Source organism: Dipodomys spectabilis, unplaced genomic scaffold (assembly GCF_019054845.1).
Source record: "Dipodomys spectabilis isolate Male_0828 unplaced genomic scaffold, ASM1905484v1 ptg000138l, whole genome shotgun sequence".
In the NCBI taxonomy this organism is placed as follows: Eukaryota; Metazoa; Chordata; class Mammalia; order Rodentia; family Heteromyidae; genus Dipodomys; species Dipodomys spectabilis.
In genome coordinates this window covers 10,406,972-10,429,160 of record NW_024870815.1, presented here as the reverse complement: position 1 = coordinate 10,429,160, position 22,189 = coordinate 10,406,972, and the positions used below count along the sequence as shown (strand labels likewise).

General features: G+C 42.5%; 1 protein-coding gene across 3 annotated transcripts in view; it reads right to left on the bottom strand.

Annotated features, from left to right (window-relative positions):
* The window catches only part of Nnt (nicotinamide nucleotide transhydrogenase), a 99,568-nt gene extending 79,624 nt beyond the window's left edge, over positions 1-19,944 (bottom strand). Inside the window, exons 1-5 of one of the 3 annotated variants that reach the window (XM_042690499.1) lie at positions 19,839-19,944; positions 14,258-14,460; positions 9,398-9,627; positions 6,108-6,325; positions 1,616-1,703 (exon numbers count right to left, since the gene is read on the bottom strand). In XM_042690499.1, coding sequence (XP_042546433.1) covers positions 1,616-1,703; positions 6,108-6,325; positions 9,398-9,627; positions 14,258-14,408 — 687 coding nt within the window. In that variant the 5' untranslated portion in view covers positions 14,409-14,460; positions 19,839-19,944. Of the gene's footprint in view, positions 1-1,615; positions 1,704-6,107; positions 6,326-9,397; positions 9,628-14,257; positions 14,461-15,676; positions 15,756-19,337; positions 19,422-19,838 lie in introns of those variants that run through there. The other 2 variants (XM_042690500.1, XM_042690501.1) reach the window with 2 other exon arrangements.
* Positions 19,945-22,189: the final 2,245 nt, after the last annotated feature.

Sequence of the window (22,189 nt, the reverse complement as noted above, 5' to 3'; positions counted from 1 at the left end):
TCTAGGCCAGTAAAAACTTTCCATATTTAAAAGAAATCCAAATAAAAAATTATGCATAGTGATCCTAATTAGTATCTAATTCTTCAATTTCAGGAAACTATTTGACATACAACTAAAATCTCTTAAACTGAATTTAAATTTTACTTTAGTGAAATTGATTAAGAACAAATAGAAAGATGAAACATTTTGGAAGGGATAGTAGGAAAAAAACAAAGGAGGGGGTAACTGTTCAACAAGAAATGTACTCATTACCTTACTCATGTAACTAACCCCTCAGTACAGCATCTTTACAATAAAACTTGAAAAAAAAAAAAGATGAAACATTTAAGACCTCACTAAATTCTTCCTTCAAGCCTTTGGTTTTCGGCTACACTTTTTAACCTCATATCACAGTTTTCTTCTCAACTTCCACAAGTTTTAAAAGGACTCAAATAAAAACTAAGTAGTGGAGTTGGGCATCAAAGCAATCAGCCAGGGCTGGGAAGGTGGCTCAGTGGTAGAGCACTTGCCTTGCAAAGCAATCAGCCAGTGGGCTTCTGGCCACCTTGCGCCAGATGTTTGGTTTTGATCGTACAAAGGATTTATTTCAAATATCATATCATATCACACTTCCTTGCTAAGTATTCTGGTCTACACTTTAATCACCTGTTGTTTTCTTTCACTTGACCTGTTTTCAAACAATATGTGACTAGATTTCTGAAAGCTGCTATTTGGTGTGTGTTTGTTGTATAAAAACTGTATAAAAACTCTGGGTTTATATAATAAAGCATTTAAAAGCAAGAAGCCTATAGCTGCAGGCAGGTAGATAACAACATGGAGGGTTCTTCTTCCTGTGCCTAGACCCAAGGTCTATATTACTATTGAAAGTCACAACATAACCCCCTGTTTTTTTGCTTAGCCATCATTAACTGCTTCCCTCTCCCAATCTGGATTCAGAAGCAGAACTCTTCTCCTCTGCCAAGTTCCAAGTACACACTTCCCATTTTTCTGTCCTCTTGACCCAAAAATTGACCAGAAGTGAAGAAACCTAAAAGGTTCAATCTATGAACTAAAATGTTGCAATAACTGAGAAACCTAGAATTTGTGAATATATCCTGAGGTTTTTTTACACAGGTATAATCATGCCCGCAAACTAAAATCTCTTTAAGAATTCAAGTTACTAGGGGCTGGGAAGGTGGCTCAGTGGTAGAGCGCTTGCCTTGCATGCTCGAGGCCCTGGGTTCGATTCCTCAGCACCACATAAGCAAAAAGAAAAAAGCCGGAAGTGGTGCTGTGGCTCAAGTAGTAGAGTGCTAGCCTTGAGCTGAAGAGCTGAGGGACAGCGCCCAGGCCCAGAGTTCAGGCTCCATAACCGAACCCAAAAAAAAAAAAAGAAAAAAGAATTCAAGTTACTAAATAAAAAACAGAAAGATAAGAAGTAAACTAAAATTTAAAGAACCAGAACTTCCAGAAAAGGGAGTTCATTATAGCTCCACCATAAATTTGTGAGTGCCACAAAAATCATCCAGTAGAGCTAACACACAATAAAACTTGTAAATCACTCTATTTTAAGACTACACATATCCTTGCTTTTCATGAATATGCATTATGAACAAACACTAAAAGATGTACTTACCTTGGCTGGAGGAACTTTTCCAGCAGCTGTGATCTGACCAGTAAAAAAACGTCCAAAATGATTTGCTGCGAGGACAACGGCCTTATAACTAAAAAAAAAGGAGGGGGGATAATTCCATACAATGAAAACTTTTTTTTTTTTTTTTTGGTCGGTCGTGGGGCTTGAATTCTGGGCTTGGGTGCTGTCCTTGCGCTCTTCAGCTCAAGGCGAACACTCTACCACTAGAGCTACAGTGCCACTTCCTGCCTGGGCTGGCTCTGAACTGTGATCCTCAGATCCTAGCCTCCTGGGTAGCTATTATTACAGGCATGAGCCACGGGTGACCGGCTAACAATGAAAACTTTTAAGCCCACATATTTTTTTTACAAATACTACTTTTAGTTGATAAGTTAGGAAAATAAAACAGAGAAATGAGCAGACTAGCCGACTGCCAGCACTCAGCAGCCTGCTTTACAGAGTCATGCTCCTATCTATGACGCCATTCCACCTCTTCCTAACCCATACTGCAGTGGATGCATTGAGGAAGAAAAAGGAAAGAAAGACATGAAAATGCCAACGATGCTCTTTTTGGGTGCTGAGACTTTATATCTTTCAGATTTGTCCTTTTACTTTTCTTATGTTGTCCTAATTTTCTTCTATGACTAACTATGGAGGGCTTAAATGTAAGGGATGGGACAAAGAAGGACTTGGGATTTTGTTGATCGTTTGAGATTTTGAGACTGAATATAGCTTTGTGCCCTTAGGAAAAGTCTTTAACTCTTGGTGTCCTCATCTATAAAGTAGAGACAAGAAGGGTATTTATCTCTGAGAGCTGGACTAAATGATAAACCGAAGCACAGATCATGAGGTGAGAGCATGATGAATTGCCTGCGCTCGATCAATATTCAATCAAACATTAATTATTTTAGCTATGACAAGTTATGCAGTAAAAACTAACCCATGTGTACCATCTTTTCTTTAATAGGATATTTTAGATAGATTACAGTAATCAATTTTCATATTTTATATTTAAAAGGTACTTTCGTACATGGTTACATTATTATTTCTCAGACATATAATACAACTGTTTAATGTGAAAATCACCAGTAACTGGCAACAAAACCTCTCCCTGATCAGATCTTATATTCTAATGTCTAATAAAACTGATGTAAAAACATGTAACAGACACCATCATGGCTTCAAGTTAATCACACTGGAGCAGGAAAACCATATTTGTAGACAGACAATAAGAATGTTTCTGGGCTGAGCACCGGTGGCTCACATCTGTAATCCTAGCTACTCAGGAGGCTGAGATCTGAGAATCTCAGTTCAAAGCCAGCCCGGGCTGGAAAGACCATGAGACTCTCATCTCCAATAAACCACTCAGAAAACCTTAAGTGGTGCTGTGGCTCAAGTGGTAGAGCGCTAGCCTTGAGCGGAAGAGCTGAGGGACAGCGCCCAGGCCCAGAGTTCAAGCCCCATGACCGACAAAAAAAAAAGAATGTTTCTGGACACTACTGCTGTCAGCTCTTATCAGACTTATTTACATAGCCTTTTAACGTTGCTCAAAAGAATCTAAAGTTAAAACCACTAATCCAGGGCTGGGAAGGTAGCTCAGTGGTAGAGCGCTTGCCTTGCATGCATGAGGCCCTGGGTTCGATTCCTTAGCACCACATAAGCAAAAAAGAAAAAAGCCGGAAGTGGTGCTGTGATTCAAGTGGTAGAATGCTAGCCTTGAGCTGAAGAGCTGAGGGACAGCGCCCAGGCCCAGAGTTCAGGCCCCACGACTGGACCCAAAACAAAAAACAAAAAAAACCCACTGATCCACAGCTATTCTTTCACTTGTGTACATTTCAGGTAACAGAATTAGCATACCCTTATAACTTTATATTGTATATTTTCCATACAAAAAAAATTTTTTTGGGGTCCGGTCGTGGGGCTTGAACTCTGGGCCTGGGCGCTGTCCCTCAGCTCTTCAGCTCAAGGCTAGCGCTCTACCACTCAAGCCACAGCGCCACTTCCGGCTTTTTTCTTTTTGCTTATGTGGTGCTGAGGAATCGAACCCAGGGCCTCCGGCTTGCAAGGCAAGCACTCTACCCTGAGCCACCTTCCCAGCCCTCCATACAAAATTTTTAGTCTTACATCCCATAAGTCATTTATAAGCTAAGTAAACACAAAAGCAATTTTCTGCTTTGTGTGTTATCTGTACCACAAATAAAATCTTCAAGCAAAGTGTTTACCACATTACATTAAGGAAAATAAAGTATGTTTTAACTTGTCATTTTTGTTTATGTTGTCTTATTCACATCAAAAGGGAATGGCTGAAACATGAAGTAGATCTCATGACATATTTGATATGCTACATCCAAAATATAAAACCAAAGAAAATTTTTAAATCATGAGTCTGGAAAAGGTTTCTTTTCATATTGGCCTGTTGTTTTGGTTTTTATCTCCATGCACTTTGAATAGTTTTCATCACAAAATATAATCTGATTCTTAGAGAAGATTTCATAAGCATGATTCTATTTTTCATTTTTCCATCCTCTCAGGCAAAGTCAGCAATATACCAAAATCATGTAATTGCTTCTTTCCCTCATAACATGGCAGGCAGACTACACAGCCACCTTCCTCCGAGTAGAACAGATCTTAGAATCCTCCTCAACCTAACGTTCTAGGCAGTAACAGGACTGTAAGGTGCTGGCAGGCAAGTGTAGTTCATTGCCACCCTAATCTCAGAGTAAGAAGACATAGCCCTCAGTTATAAATGTAAGCCTTCCACTAGGCACCAGTGGTTCACACATGTAATCCTAGCTACTCAGGAGGCTGAGATATGAGGATCATGGTTTAGAAAGTAGTGCTGACAAGAAAAATACATGAGACTCTTACTTCCACTTAAGCACAAAAAGCTGGAAGTGGAGCTGTTGTCAAGTGGTAGAGCACTAGTCTTCAGCAAAATTGCTTAGGGACAACACACAGGCCCTGAGTTCAAGTCCCAGTACTGGCACCAAAAACACAATTTTTTGGGGGTGCTTTCCCTTAGCGTTTTGCTCAGTCTTTTTTTTTTTTAATTGTGAAAATATTGTACAGAGGGGTTACAATTACATGGGCAAGATAATGAGTACATTTCTTATCAAGCATTGTAGCCTCCTCCTTTGTTTCCCCTTCCCATCCCTTCCTATCTTCCCCCTGCCCCCCAAAAAAAATTTTTAAAAAGTAAGCCTTCCTTGAGTATGACATTTTACTTCTCTATTCAACAAATATTTTAAGAGTTTATCTATACAATTAGGACAGCAGTCTAGATATGTAGTGATATATTGCTAGGAAGCTTATAATCCCAACTGTAAAGAGGCTGAAGCAGAAGAATTAGTTTAAGGCCAGCCTTAAGCAAAATCCTTCTCAAGAACAAAAGAATGAACAAAAAAAAGGAAGGGAAGGGAAAGTGGGGGAAGGGATGAAGGATATAAAAGAAGGGAAGAAAAAAAAGGGAAGAGAAAGAGAAAGGGAAAGGAGTGGAGAAGAGTAGAAGGAAGGAAGAAATGAAGGGAGGAAAGAAGGGAGAAAAGGAGAGAGGAAGTGGCAAGGAGATGGTCAATCAGCTTGTGTGTGTGTGGGTGTGTGTGGGTGTGGGTGGGTAGGTGGGTGTGGGTGTGGGTGTGGTCGTGCGCGCGCGCGCGTGCGCGCACGCAAACACACACACACACAAGCGTGATTCTGTGTATACATGTCAAACATCTCTAATTCAAAAATCCTACATCACACTCACTAGACACTATGCTGAAAATGAACTATATAATTTGTAGGGGAAGGAAGCCAGGAAGGAAAAACATGGGAGAAAATGAGAGAAGGGATGACACTGTTCAAAGAAATATACTCATTACATGATTATGTAACCGTAACCCTTCTGTACATCACCTTTACAATAAAAATAAATAAATAATAATCCTACAGCAAAAACTGGCATGAAACTATAACCAGAATAGGCCACACCTGATCTTATGTGATGGATTATAATCAAAACACAGGTGCCCCAGAGCTGAGAATGCTCAAGCATACAGCATCTGCTCAGCAAGCACGAGTCCTACAGTTCAAACCCCATTGCTACTCTATCTCAAAAAATATGAAAAATAAATTTAGCCAGACACCAGTGGCTAATGTTTTGCCAGCCCTGGTAGATGTGTCTGAAAGACTCTTATCATCAATTAACCAACAAAAACCTAGAAGTGGAGGTGTGGCTCAACTGGTAGAGCCCTAACTTTTAAGAAAAAAGCTTAGGGACAGCACTCAGGCCCTGAATTCAAGCCCCAGGACAGGCACCAAAAAAAAAGAGGGGTACAATTAAGCCCATTTCCTATGTAATCACTGCAACTAAAATGTGGATCATAAAAATAATGGAAGTACACTCAAAAAATGCTATAATCTACAACCATGATTACATGCAGAGAGAAGAGCTACAATATATTTGTGTACTGCCACTGTGCTTCTGCTCAACTGAAATAGAAAAGAATCAACTTACCCAGCAATGTTGGCCATGGAGCTGAGAGCATCATATCCCTGAGCAATTGTAACTCTCGGAACCTGGTCCATTGCCAAAACCGTACTTTTTCTTTCGGAAAGTTTATTTAGCAGGTCTGGATTTTGGGCTGGGTAAATAAAACTTATCAGTGTTCCTGATGGCTTCAAAAGGTCAGCTTCGTGAAGACCTAAGGTAGGATTAACCATGGGGGCTCGAACCTGAAAGTAGGGTCAATCACACATTAAAAACATGAATTCCTTCACATTTTTTGGTGAGGAAGACAACTTAAATAATACATCATTGAGATAAGATTACAGAAGAATAAACTGGACACCAGTGGTTCACACCTGTAATCCTAGTAACTCAGCAGGCTGAGATCTGAAGATCACAGTGCAAAACCAGCCTGGAAGGGAAATCTATGAAAATCTTTTCTCCAGCAAACTACTCAGAAAAAGTCAGACATGGCACTGTGGTTCAAATGGTAGAATGCTAGCCTTGAGAAAAGATGCTTAGGGACAACACCCAGGCCTTGAGTTCAAACCCTAGGACCAGCACCAAAAAAGAGAGCCACCCCAGGTCAAATAATGTATTAATGATAGTATAATGATGTCTAAATGTTTATATTACAGATTTATCAACACACCTCTAACATGTTCATATACATTATGCACTCCTAAAAGAAAATAGTATTTGCAAAATACACTCCTATCATCTTTTCTTGAGAGACACTGCAAAGTATCTGCCTCCCTAAATTATACATCGGCATGGATTGTACTATTTTCTATTACCTTTAAATTCCTTTACTGCATATCAAGTGACATTACCAAGTAGATAAACCCAAAACTTTAAAATACTGATTTACAACTTATCTCTATACCATAATTTTCACTACTAATTTTCTTTTTTTTTTTTTTTGGGGTCCGGTTGTGGGGCCTGGGCGCTGTCCTTCAGCTCTTCAGCTCAAGGCTAGCGCTCTACCACTTGAGCCACAGCGTCACTTCCAGCTTTTTTTCTTTTTGCTTATGGGTGCTGAGGAATCGAACCCAGGGCCTCATGCATGCAAGGCAAGCGCTCTACCACTGAGCCACCCTCCCAACCCCAATTTTCACTACTAATTTTCTATAGCAATAATCATATCATCTACCAAAAACAAAAATCATCATTTAAGATCCTGTTGGGGCTGAGGCTGGAGCTCATTTTTACCATGCTAACAGTACTGGGCTCAATCCCCAGGACCTCCCAAAAAAAAATCTTCTAGAACTGTTAAATGGGGGGGTGAGAAGGGAGAGACAACTATGTGATTAATTCCTGGTAAAAATTAATATGAAACTGCTTGTTGGGCTGGGAATGTTGCTTGCCTAGCATGTATGAAGCCCTGGGTTTGATTCCTCAGTATCACATAAGCAGAAAAAGCCAGAAGTAGCACTTTAGCTCAAGTGGTAGAGTGCTAGCCTTGAATAAAAGAAGCTCAGGGACAGTGCCCAGGCTCCAAGTTCAAGCCCCAGGACTGGCAAAATGACAAAGAAAAACCACTCATTTTTCAGTAGAAAACCTGGTTTTAATCTGGTAATGATGTCTGCATTGATTGTAGGACATTTAGGATGTAGTTTAATGCTTAGCTTTAATTTCCATCTAGTATACACTCGATACAGTCTCCTCATTTAGATGATTTTTTTGGGGGTGGGGCCTGGGTGCTGTCCCTGAGCTCAAGGCTAGCATTCTACTACTTTGAGCCACAGCACTACTTCTGGTTTTTCTGGTGGTTAATTGGAGATAAGAGTCTCTCAGACATTCCTGCCCAGGCTTACTTTGAACTGCAATCCTCACTTCTCAGCCTCCTGAGTAACTAGGATTACAGACATGAGCCATCAGCACCCAGCTTACTTGATTTTTTTTTTTAATTCTAAAGTTCTTTAGCATATAGATTTCTACCACATTACCTCAAGAACTTATTTTAAGAAGACTACTTGCCATTCAACCCAATGCTGAGAATTCTTTTTTTTTTTTGGGGGGGGGGTCCGGTCGTGGGGTCTGAACTCGGGGCCTGGGCGCTATCCCTCAGCTCTTCAGCTCAAGGCTAGCGCACTACCACTTGAGCCACAGCGCCACTTCCGGCTTTTTTCTTTTTGCTTATGTGGTGCTGAGGAATCGAATGAACCCAGGGCCTCAAGCATGCAAGGCAAGCGCTCTACCACTGAGCCACCTTCCCAGCCCCAATGCTGAGAATCCTTTAGAATAGTCTCTCCCTATCCAGAAATAGCACTACAGAATGTCCATGTAAATCACTGAGCCTTCACATATCAGATATTGTCCATTTAGTCCTGGGCAGTCCTTCCATTCTGGCAGTCAACACGCATCTGTAGGTAATCTGGTATATAGAGGACCATATACAATGTATTTGCCCTAGGCAATTTTAAAAGGATATTTCCACAGATTAAATATAAAAATGAAGATCTCGGGCTGGGAAGGTGGCTCAGTGGTAGAATTCTAGCCTGGAGCTGAAGAGCTGAGGGACAGCACCTAGGCCCAGAGTTCAGGCCCCACGACTGGACCCAAAAAAAAAAAAAAAAGAAGATCTCTTTATCCCTTCTCACAGTTACTAAACATAGGTCACATTACTTGACAAAAATTCTATGAAGCATGAAGAACATTCACAACAGACAATCATTTCTTTGAGAAAAGGGGCATCATTCAAAAATAGGAAAAGCTGAAATGACCAATGTATACAGTGATGGGTACATTAATTACCCTGATTTGAGCATTGTACATTATAAACATATCAAAATATAACACTACATAATAAATAGACAATTACTATGCATTAATTTTTTAAACAATCAGTAGGAGTGACTCCTGTCTATATTCCTAGCTACTCAGAAGGACCTTGGTTAAAGGACAGTGCACAAAGAAAGTTCTCAAACCCCATTTAATCAATTAAAAGCTATGCATGGTAATGAAACGTAGGTAGGAAGACCTTTTTCCAGGCAACCCTATGTATACATATGAGATCTCAAATAACCAATAAAAAGGAATGGTGATGTGTTTTCAAGTGGCAAAACACCATTCAGCAAACATGAGGCCCTGAGTTCAAACCCCTGTACTAAAGAAAACAGAAGAGAAGAAAAGAAAAGGAAGGAGGAAGAGGAAAGCGGAAGGGAAAGGTAAAGGGGAAGGGGAAGGGAGAAAGATGACACTGAAAAACCTTGAACACCAGAAAAAGTTAATTTTCTACAATTGGATTTCAAAGAGTTAGCATGCAATAAATGAAAAAAATAAAATGTAAAAATTACTTTGACCACCAAATCAGAAGCCAGCACTTCCCTTGTCCCTTGGATTTGAGCTCCTGCTGCTCTGTAGTGATCATCTGAGAACTTAGAAGCTTCACCTGCACCAGATTCCACAACAACATTAAAACCTTGCTTGACTAAGGCCTGAACACCAGCAGGAGACAATGCCACTCGCTTCTCATTTTGGAAGACCTCCTTGGGAACACCAACAGTCAGTTGCTTATATGGAATTCCTACAAAAACAAGGTAAACAACAACAAAAAATATATTTAGCAACAGATTTCAGGAAATGGAAATAAGCAGTCTTTTCTTCAAAAATTACTACATACTGGGCTGGGAAGATGGTTCAGGGGTAGAGTGCTTGCCTTGCATGCATAAGGCCCTGGGTTCAATTCCTCAGCACCACATAAGCAGAAAAAGCCAGAAGTGGCACTGTGGCTCAAGTGGTAGAGTGCTAGCCTTAAGCTAAAGAGCTGAGGGACAGCGCTCAGGCCCAGAGTTCAGGCCCCACAACCGACAAAAAAAAAATTACTACATACAAGTTGCTATTTAAAATGATGACCTAACAGTGCTTTTTTTCTCATATGTATATCTTAGGCCTCAAGCATAACCTCCACGTACTCCATGTAAATAAATATACACAGGGACATATGCATACATATATGACCAAACAGGAGTAAAATTCCATGGTATAAACCCTTGAAACAATTTTTAAAAATGAATAGCATGAAGGTGAAACATGTTTTAAATAGGAAATATAGGGGGAAGGGATGAAAGGAAAAGGGAATAGTGGATGTATACAATTATACTCAATGTACATATATGAAAAAAGAAGTGTAAAACTCAATGTAACTGGTGGGTAGGGATAGATGTAGCACAATTCATATAAATGGAAATGTTAATTTGTAATCTTCTATAAATCATTTAAAGATAAAAATGAATAAAAATTTTAAAAAGTAAATGATGATTCATAATCATAAGCCCTCTACCTTTTTTGGTAAATGATAATTTTTTATTCCCCCTCTCCTGAAAGGTCTAAATATTTTATTTAATCCAAGGGATCTTGACAAACTTACTTTATTCTTAGGAGGAAAAAAAATAGGATGAAGCCGGGTGCCGATGGCTCATGCCTGTAATCCTAGCTACTCAGGAGGCTGAGATCTGAGGATTGTAGTTCAAAGCCAGCCTGGGCAGGAAAGTCTATGAGACTCTTATCTCCAATAAACCACTAGAACACTGGAAGTGGTGCTGTGGCTCAAGCAGTAGAGCGCTTGCCTTGAGCTGAAGAGCTGAGGGACAGGGCCCAGGTCCAGAGTTCAAGCCCCACAACCAACAAAAAAAAAGAATGAAAGATCACACACAGCATGCTAAGGGAACTTTTTCAATTAACTCTTTCAATCCCTCTGGATTATGGTCTTAAATAAATCACTCTTTTGAAGAAAAGTCCTGTACTACATACTTGAGGTCCTGACATACCCCTAGTCCCTTCCCTGATGACTGGCCATAGGCAATTCCTCAGAGATTTCCAAGTGTTATATCTATACTCTTAGCAAAAAATGATTAGACAAGGGGCTGGGAAGGTGGCTCAGTGGTAGAGCGCTCACCTTGCATGCCTGAGGCCTTGGGTTCTATTCCTCAGCACCACATAAGCAAAAAGAAAAAAGCCGGAAGTGGCACTGTGGCTCAAGTATAAAGTGCTAGCCTTGCGCTGAAGAGCTGAGGGACAGCACCCAGGCCCAGAGTTCAGGCCCACAACCGGACCAAAAAAAAAAAAAAGATTAGACAAGGCCTCCTCAACTAGGTCAAAGATAATCATCTGTAAGGAAAAACAGTATCCCAGCCAAGGAGATGACTTATGCAGGAATGGTGCTCAAGGACACTGTGTTAGCTGGTGACCTACCCATCCAATCACAAATTCAATGATTCAATTGGTGACTAACCAATCAACTCATAAACTCAATACATTCAAATCTTCTGAGAGGTTAGAATGAGAGGCTCAAAGAAAGAGACAAAAAGAGGAGAGTTGAGTGGTACTGAAATTATCTGTAAGCACAACTATAAAGTAATCAAAGGGAGCTCAACAGCACAACAGTACTAAATAAAGGGAGAAGATGAGTCATAGCTAGGAAATTGAGAATAACATTCCATTTCTTCAGGAAGCACCTAACGGGTATCATGGGCTCTCTATCATTCTTCCCAACAATACAAATAAACAAACCTGCATCACAAAATATAACTTGATATGATTCAGTTTCATGCAGCCCAAAACATCTTACAATATGGGCTTATAAGGTAACTGTGAACATACATAATAAAAGATGAATCAAATTATCAACACAGAATAATTTATGGAGCCCTTAGAGTGGTTAAGTCAACCTAAAAGTACTTGAATTGGAGAAGTAAAAAACAGGTAAATATTTAGATGGATGCAGAAAATTAAGTCACATATACTTATCTGGAGTCTACTTATCTAACAGCCTCAAATCTAAAACACTACATACTAAAAATCAAGTACATTACCAAAGATGACCAAAGTTATATGAGAAATATTTAGGAGTCAACTAAAATGGCTTCCACTGGGCTGGGAAGCTGGCTGAGTGGTAGAGCGCTTGCCTTGCATGCCTGAGGCCCTGGGTTCGATTCCCCAGCACCACATAAGCAAAAAGAAAAAAAGCCGGAAGTGGTGCTGTGGCTCAAGTGGTAGAGCGCTAGCCTTGAGCTGAAGAACTGAGGGACAGCGCCCAGGCCCAGAGTTCAGGCCCCACGACCGGACCCAAAATAAATACATAAATAAATAAATAAATAAATTTAATGGCTTCCACTAACCAAACAGGATAACTCAAACATCAAATAGAATATTAATGCTGGAAGTGGAATAAAACATGTCCAAAGTGTTATAATCCAGGAGTTTGTATTGATTCTCAAAAAAAAAAAAAAAGTATCTTAAAATTGTTTGGACCAGTACTGAACTTCAATCCTCTCATCTTCAGCCCCGAAGCAACTGTCCTTCATTTTTAAGTTTGTGTTACTATTAATGTATTCACCAAACTGCCAGGCTTTTGAATTCTTATGTCTGCCTAAAATAGAATTCATAGCCTCTTTCCTCCTGCTCAGGTGACACAAGTGGCAGCGTATATTTTGCTAAGAGTTCCCAACTTGATCTCCAGATATTTTGTTTTAAATAACTCTGACAAGTCAGGTCATAGTATGACAAAAACAAAAGCAAGTAAATGTATTGAGGATATGAGGATTGTCCTTATGAGTAAATTTATGAACACCAATTTTAATAATGTTCCATTTTATATATAGATAGATAGATAGATACATATACATATATATATATACACATACACACACAAGACTTTTAGGTTTGGTTTCTGATCATCAATTTATATTATTTTTTAATCTCTAAAAGATATTCTTTTTTTCTAAATGAAAAGTGTTATGACCACACTGAAAAGTATGGCAAGCAATCCCAGTCAGCATTCATGTTTTTCCACTTGTTCTTTTTCTCTTTCATTCTTTCTGTTTTCACTGTTCAAAGAATGACCTTGCTGACCCAATATCTGGGAGGCAGAAACTGGAGTTCACCATTCAAGGCCAACATGGGCATAAACATTTACAAAATTCCATCTGATTTAATGGCTGAGCAGTACCATGCACCTATCCTAACTACAAAGAAAACACTATGACTGAACAAGGTTTGGCACCCGTGTCATTCCCAGTCACTCAGGGAAGTACAAATAGCAGGATCATAGCCCTGGCCAGGCCTAGTAGAAAATGAGACCCTACCAACACAAAAAAGGAACTGAAAACATGGCTCAGCAATAGAGTGCTGGGCTAGCAAGCAAGAGGCCCTAAGTCCATTCCCTAGTATTGCCTAAAAAGAAAAGCTTATCCATCCTATCCTCCATTATGAAGCCAAATGCCATTTTCAGCTTGACATATTGCTCTCTGGAACAAAAGTATAAATGTCTAAGGCTCCTGCGCACACAGCCATATGCCTGAGGTCTAACCAGTGAAGGGCAGATAGAAATGCTTGGATGATCTTTGCAAAGTCTGTGAAGAGAGGTGACTCAGCTTAAAAGGACCCCCTTTAGCCTCTCCTCTTTCTGGCCTACATCCCTGAACAGAAACATGAAAGGGTCCTATCAAGGAAGGCATTGCAAGCCACTGGAAAATTTCACTCTTACTCTGTATGGGCTAGGAAAGTAATAATGAATTCTGAAGAGAATACTGACATGATATTTCAACTTTAAATAGATTATTCTCAGAGTCTTATGCAGAATAGACTGTAGGATAGGAAAGGGAGGAAGTAAAAGACAATTTAAGAGACTAATACAGCAGTCCAGTGGCAGACAATGGTTTGTATCAAAAGGAGGTGAGGGCAGATCACAGACAAGGCAGAGATGGCTTCAACCTACTCATAGCATGTAGGAGGACTCCAAGGAGTTTCACCTAAACAACGACAATGAACTTGCCATTTATTAAATTGGGAACAATATAGATTAATTGATAGCCTTAAATCCAAATCCCTGAGCCGAAGTGAGCTATGTACAGTACAGTTCCCTTATGTATCTAGTAACAGGGGAGACTACTACTAGAAATAGTTACTATGAGTAATAGGCACCCAAGAACAGCTCAACTGCTTTACCTTTTTCCTTTTTCTATTTTTTTTCCTTTCTATTAGAAATGGCAATCAGGAAGTTCTAGACATGAAAAATATAAGATAGATCGCACTTTTTTTTTTTAATGATCACCTGCAAGCAAGCACAAGGTCATAAAACTGAACGGCTTGCTCTTTATCAGCAAAAGAGCTATTAGCTCCTAAGACTTGAAACAAACATTGCAATAAGACATTACCTGGTTTCCCAGGGGATTTACACCACAGTTCCTGATGTGTGTGAAATGTTCGTACAAAATTCTTCCTCCCAGGTAGAACCTTACAGGACCCCAAATTGCTTAGCAAAGGACACGAGCAGCCAGTCACCACTGTTTTCAATAGGTTTGCCATGATGGTATGAATTCCCAACTTTCCAAACTCCGATGTCCTTGAAGGAAAATCTCTAAGAAGAAAGAAAGAAAATGTTTAGATGCCAAGACTCCCATGATATTTACCACACAGGCTTGTGCTTGCAGATGTGGTAAACTGTGAGCTCTGTTGAATGTGGTTCTCACAAAGTGGATATATGTTTCCTACTTTAACAAGGTGAACTGTGGCTAGCTTTTGCTGTTACTGAGGCTCCTTCATCCACCCCATGCACTCTCCTCGGGACACATGGAAGGCACTCCCACCATCTCCACAAGTCCTGATGTTCCCCCACCTTTCTCAGCTTTCCTTCCAGACTAGAAAAAAGCATATGCATGCACAGAGCCAAACACAGAACCCAGTGGACTCCATGAACATTCCTCCAGACTCTACAGGAAGAAGGATGCAGCTCAGTTTTAATTTCAGAACTGTTGCCACAACTCCCCAAAGAAGCATCCTTTAAAATGTCAGAAAGAAACACTGGTAGTGGAAATTCTCAATCCAAGCAGTGCTAACTCAAAAGATACCCTTTAATTCAACAAATATGTGCCTGGGGACAGGTTTTGGCAAGCCTAAGGAACACTTGCAGAATCAAACTGGACTGGGTCATCCACTTGGAGATAAGAAAAGCAATAACATTACAAAGTGAAGTGGTGCAAGTTCAGAGTTCTTTGATGGATCAAAGAGGAGATCTTTTTTTTTTTTAATCTATCCTTTAGTTCAAAAGGAAAAGGCATTTGAGACCGAATAAAACAAAAGCTAAAGAGAGGGCGCATGCAATGCTATTGTCTTCAGGTATGCAATTAAAAATGAGTCTGAAGGCTGGGCGCTGGTGGCTGACATCTGTAATCCTAGCTACTCAGGAGGCTGAGATCTGAGGATCAGTTCAAAGCCAGCCCAGGTAAGACAGTCCATGAGACTCTTATCTCCAATTAACCACCAGAAAACCAAAAGTAGACCTGTAGCTCATAGTAGTAGAGTGCAAGCCTTGAACAAAAGAGCTAAGAGATAGCACCCAAGCCCTGAGTTCAAGCCCCATAGCCAACTAAAAAATATAAATAAAAATGAGTCTTATTAATCCTTCACATTTGTATAAATGGCTTAAATTTAGTCTTCCCATTTCAGCCCTAAATCATTCACAAGTCCTAGGAATATCCTCCTCACTCATTCATGGGTCACATGTAGGTCCACTCATAGCTAAGAATGGAAAGCAAACTCAAAATTCAGTCACATGTTACCAAGTGGAGTCATATCTGTAATCCCACCTACTTGGAAGTCAGAGATCAGGAAAATTGATGTTCCAAACCACACAGGCAAAAAGTTAGTGAGACTCCATCTCAACAATCAAGTATGCATGCTGGTACATACCTAGATTCCTAGCTACATGGGGGGACATACATAGGAGGATCAAGGTCCAAAGTCAGTCAGGGCAAAAAACTTGAGACCCTGTCAGAACAATAACCTAAAGCACAAAGAGCTGGAAGTATAGCTCAGTTTGGTAAAGCACTTGAGGACAGAGGGCTCTGAGTTCAAACACCCATACTGAAAGAAAAAAAAAGTTCAGCCAAATATTCCAAATGTTTATTGAAATCTATGCCAAGGAAGAACTGAGGGCAATATAAAGGTATTACAAATATATGTATTATAAATATATATAAATATAAATACATATATAAATATATTATAAATAAAAGATAGTGCTTGTTTTGAGGGAGGGATTTTTTTTTCCTGACATCACTTAAATAACTTTTTCCCCCCGTGGGGCTTGAACTCCAGGCCTGAGCGATGTCCCTGAGCTCCATTTCTAAAAGCTAGTGTCTACCACTTTGAGCTACAGCACCACTTCCAGTTTTCTGGTGATTAACTAGAGATAAGAGTCCACAGATTTTTCCTGCCTGGGCTGGCTTTTAACCCTGATCCTCAGATCTCAGCCTCCAGAGTAGCTAGAATTACAGACTTTAGCCACCAGTACTCAGTTAAACAACCTACTCTTATCCCAACCTCCCTACTTAGCTGTCTTTCTCTTCCTGGGTCATTCCAATTCTCACAGGGCTGACTAAGCGATCCCAGACTTCATCAGCAAATGAATGAAGCTGGCTCCAATAAAGCCTAGTATTGTTCAAGTTTGATAACCCTGACAGTTTGAGCTGATTCTCTCACACATCATTCTGATTTAGAAAAGTAGCAGAGGAAAACAACAACTTTCTAGGGTCCTTTTAGGTTTTAAAATCCTCGTGTCAAATGAACGTTCACAATGTTTGAAAACTGAAGTCCTATTTCATGGCGTGAAGTCTGGAAAATGGTAACTTGGTATTTAACACATACTTGAGGTTTCAGACATCAGGAGAACCAAGACTTTCAGAGACTAATTAATTTCTTTTTTTAAAAAGTACACTTCAAGTTGTAAACACACAGGGCAGAGACCAGGAGGTAGTTTATTGGCTAAAGAACATCTTAAACCACCTTGTCATTGGCCAGTTTCTCCATCTCAACAGTCACATCTCCTCATTGCATCTTTACTTCAAATGTGTCTTGTGACCATTCATGTGTTTTTATGCCTTTGAAACAATATGGGCAATATTTACAACTAAAAATTTACATAAATTACTTATTTAGTATGCATGCATATGGTTGTTGAATGTAAGTTATATGAACACCTATCTTTCCAGAACAGTGTGTGTGGTGTGTATGTGCATGCATGAGCGTGTGTGTGTGTGTGTGTGTGTGTGTGTGTGTGTGTGTGTGTGCATGTGTGTGGTTCTGGAGATGGAACCCAGAGCCTCAAGCATGCTAGGCAAGCATTCTACCACAGAGCTGCATCCTCAGCCCTACCCTAGTAGACATTAAAATCCTTGGAAGTAAGCACTGAATCTAGCAAAGGAATACTGGATAGAATTTAAGAGGGTGAGCTCTGGGCTGGAAGTCCCTTCTGCCCTTCCACTATCTGTGTAACCTTGGCAACTCACTTAATTTCTCTGTACCCGATTTTATCATCTTTAAAATGAGAATAATAATGACATCTACTACAAATGGCTTCTCCTGAGGGTTTTAAAACAAAATACTCTGGCCAGAGTTGTTGAGAAAATTAAAAGAACAGGACATCTGGCTAGCTGTTATATTCACTTTCCAATGACCTGTAGCCCAGAGCTTTGTATAAAAAAGAGACGTCAATAAGTATTTTTGGACTGAAGGACTGGATAATCAACCGGTTATTCTAGAGCTTGGTTACCTATTAAACATTCTCCAAGTATTTTCAGAAAATGTCCTTTGAAAATAACATGTTTGACCAAGCATGGTGATCCATGCCTGGAATCCCAGCTACTATTCAGGAAGTGGAGACAGAAGGACTGCAATTCGAGGCTAGCCCAAGATAATGCGAAATTAGCTAAAGACCTTATCTGAAAATAAAGTAAAGGCAAAAAGATTTAGGAGTATGGCTCAAATGGTAGAAGCTTGTTTGCTCCAGGACTAAAGTTCAATCTCCAGTACAGCAAAAACTTTAAAAAGACAAATGGAATGTTTGTAAAGACCTGTGGAGCTGGGTACTATTATTGGCTCATGCCTATATTCCTAGATACTCAGGTGACTGAGATCTGAGGCAGTTTGAAAGCAGCCCAGGCATAAAAGTCCCTGAGACTCGAATCTCCAATTAACCACTAGAAAACTGGAAGTGGAAATGTGGATCAAAGTGGTGGAGCAGCAGGCTGGAGGAAAGAACTCAGGGACAGTGCTCAGGTTCTGAGTTCAAGCCCCACTACCGGCCAAAAAAGAAAAAAAAGCCTGTGGAAAACCCATAGTTATTAGCAAAAGAAAGCAGTCTTAGCAAGCCAGCAGAAAGTAGGATAACTGTCACTACAATCATTTCAGTCTTTTTTAAGGGCATGCTTTGTAAATAAAAGAAGAACAACAAAGAAGGCAGCATTTTCACTAAGAATATGTAGGCAAGGGAGCTCCACCCTCCCTGATAGCCTATCTTAAGCGCAGCCCAGCACCCAGGGCAAATAAAGGACACTTGTAAATATATAAACAAGTCATGCTTTTAACAGCTACATATACCAACAAGGACACAATGCCCTATCCTGGAAAGGCATGCAGCTGTGACCTAGCCCCAAGCCACCAGTGCCATGGCCAGTGTCACAGGTGTTGTCTCTGGACAACTAAACTGCCACTCCAAGAACTTGTGGTAGAAAGTTATTTATAACTTCTCTTGGCAACGCATTGGTCCAGGCTGCCTAGCACTCATTCCGAGACAAGTTTGGACCAGCTCTGGGCCCAAGCCAGGGCCCTGGGCCTCCCTCAGCTTGGCCCCACTGATCTGCGCCCTCCTCCCCAACCCCACTCCACCCCCGGCCTCAGAGGCTGGCACCCACCACCACCACCAGTCTGCCATGAAGTACATCTAAAACTTCTGCTAGTTGTCTCCCTGTGTCGCCAACCAACCCGCAACGCACTCTCCTCCAACTTCCTCTGCGAGCAAACACAGTTTGAGGGCGTCCAGCTGCCATTTCTCTGGGGACACTGCCCACCGAATGTCTTTAATGATCTTCTCCACCCCCTCCCCTCTTGGAGGCCAAAGTGATCCCAGAGGACTTTCGCCCCCCTCACCCCAGCTCCCAGATCTGCACCTGGCACGGCTGCGGTCTTATTTTGTGCCTTCTGCTAGGGACCCCAGTCCAACCCCACTCTCACCCCCCAACTGCCTTCCACACAGACCCAGCAGCACACAAGAAAGGGGAGACAAACGACCCCGCTCGGGTGCACCCCGTTTCCAGGGCCCCGCGGGCCCCACACCCCTTCTGCTCTCAGCCAGGTCTCTGCGCCCCGAGGAGCCTGCGTGGACAGCCGAGGCCGCGCGCCCTCGGCCCGGCTGCGCCCTCCGCGCGCCCCGCAGCGCCAGCGCCGCCACACGCTCACCTGGGCGGAGGGCTGCGCGCCCGGGCTACGCGGGCACCGCCACGCCGCGCCACGCCGCGCGGGCAGACCCGGCTCCCCGCGGCCAGCGCCTCCAACCCGGAAGAACAGCCCCAGGCCGGTGGCTCCGGCGACGCCCACTTGATGGCTGCGGCGCCGCCCGGCCCCGCGCCCCCCTTCCCTCAGCCCCTTCTCCAGCCCAGGCCTCCCTCCGGCCGGGGCCCCTCCGCGCCCCCGCCAGGGTCCGTTCGGGAGAGGAAGGCGACCGGACGGAACGCCCACCCTGGGTGCCGGCCAAGGCCGGCCGCCACAGGGGGTCCCGCCGGCTGGCAGCCCGCCCGTCTTTGTCTGAGCCCCGGCCCGCGGGACCCCGGCCCCGCCCCCGCGCGTCCCCGCCGCCTCCCCTCGTCCTTGTCAATCAAACCCGGCGCCCGAGCCCGCAGCGCGCAGGGACTCTCAGCAATTCCTTCGGCCTCCCCCTCCCCGCCCCGGTGAGCCACTTACAGACCCGCCCTGCTGTCCCACCGGAGCAGACGGGCGGGAAGTGGAGCCCCGCTCGCCCGTGGGGCCGGCCTGTCCTCCCGCTCTCTAGGAAAATAACCCTCAACTTCGGTAACGGGAGAGGACCAAAGGCAGGGGAGGCGGAGGAGGAGGAGTGGAGGAGGAGGAATGGAGGAGGAGGAGGAGGCGAGGAGGAGGAGGAGGAGGAGGAGGAGGAGGCGAGGGGCGGGAATGGGGGCGTTGTTTTCCAGTCTGGCTTGGGGAGGTGGAGTTAAATTGCTCAGAAACGGTGGCAAGGCCCGAAAACGAACACACATCTGCCCGTCTGTGTCTTCTGCACCCGCGCCAGCCCGGAGGAAGCTCCTCTTCTGCACCCAGCGTCTGGACCTTGACCTTGTGAACTTTTCCTGACCCGCTCCAAGCTGTTTTCAGCAAAACCGTGGTGACCTGCTAGTTCCTTCGCACAGTTCAGTTACTCATTCTGCAGGTGTATTCCCGCTGAGAGTAAGGGAACCACACATGGAGAAGACAGTGCTCACTCACTCACCCAAAGGGACACGTCATGAAGTGCTAGTGTTACTGCTTTCCACTTTAGTTGAAACAGTCAATGGGCAGAAGGCAAAGCCGGCCTTGCATAACTCGGGGGAAAACAAGAAACGGGCCCCCAGAGAAACCCTTACTCTGAGAAACGTGTTATGTGTTTAATCAGCATGAAAGAACATTCAGCAAATGGACTCCACAGTAGGATAACGTAAAACAAGTCTGTGGCCTGGAAGAGTTTGCAGAAAGGAAAGAGCTCAGTGTCCTGTTTTAGTAGTGAAGCTGGGCTCTGGTGGCTCAGCCTGTAATTCTACTTACTCAGGAGGCTGAGATCTGAAGATCTTGATTCGAAGCCAGGGGAGGAAAGTCTGTGGTTTTTTTTTTAATTTTTATTTTATTTTATTGTAAAGGTGGGAGGTTAGTTACATAAGTAAGGTAATGAGTACCTTTCTTATGGAGCATTGTTACCCCTCCCTCATTTTTCTCCCACTTTCCTTCCCCCCCTCACTTTATTCCCCCCCTCCCGTGGTAAAGTTCATTTCCAACATAGCATCTTGTGAGTATCGCTGTTGCATTGGTTCACCCTTTGTCCTTTGTCTCATCATTTTGTTATTCCCCTTCCCTTCCCCAAATCAGATAAACATAGATTATAAGACACAGGGTATCAAAAAAAAAAGTGGCAACCAAGGGTAAAACAAAAGAAAAAAATGAAAGGAAAAAGAAATAACACACAGTACATTAAAAAAAAATTCTCCAGCTAATCACAGAAAAAGCTTGAAGTGGTAATGTAGCTCAGTGACAGAGTTCTAGCCTTGAGCAAAAAGAGCTTAGGGACAGCGCCCAGTCCCCGAGTTCAAGGCCTAGGACCCATAAAAAATTAAAATAATAGTGAATAAGTGCAGCTTTAGAGACAGGTCAGTGAAAGGGTAGGTACAGTGAGGCAGATAAATAAAGACAAGGGAGTAAATTATGCTGTGGATATTAGTAGAGCATGCCCTTGATTGTTCCTTAACATTGCAAAATAATAATAATAACAATAAGCTTTTTATAAAATCAACACATTTGTAGAGGGTTAGGGTTGCTTCTTCTTCTGGGCTTAAAAATGAATGGCTCCCTAGGTGCCAGCAGCTAAGGCCTGTAATTCTACTATCTCTGTGGGCTGAACTTTGAGGATCATGGTTCAAAGCCAGCCTCAGGAAGAAAGTCCAGGAGATTTTATGTCCCATTAACTATCAAAAAGTTGCAAGTGGCCAGGCGCGGGTAGCTCACATCTGTAATCCCAGCTACTCAGGAGGCTGAGATCTGAGGATTGTAGTACAAGGCCAGCCAGGGAAGGAAAGTCCGTGAGACTTTTTTTTTTGGGGGGGTGGGGGGGTCTGGTCGTGGGCCTGAACTCTGATCCCTCAGCTCTTCAGCTCAAGGCTAGCGCTTGAGCTACCACTTGAGCCACAGCGCCACTTCCGGCTTTTTTCTTTTTGCTTATGTGGTGCTGAGGAATCGAACCCAGGGCCTCAGGCATGCAAGGCAAGCGCTCTACCACTGAGCCAGACTCTTATCTCCAATAAATCAATCAAAAGCCGGAAGTGGTGCTGTGGCTCCAAGAGCGCTTGCCTTGAGCTGAAGAGCGCAGGGACAGTGCCCAGGTCCAGAGTTCAAGCCCCATGACTGACCAAAAACAAAAAACAAAAAAAAGTTGGAAGTGGAGATGTGGCTCAAGTGGTAATGCGCTAGACTTGAGCATAAAAGTATAGGTACAGAGCCCAAGCCCCTAGGACTGTCCCCTAGCCCACTAAACACACACACACACACACACA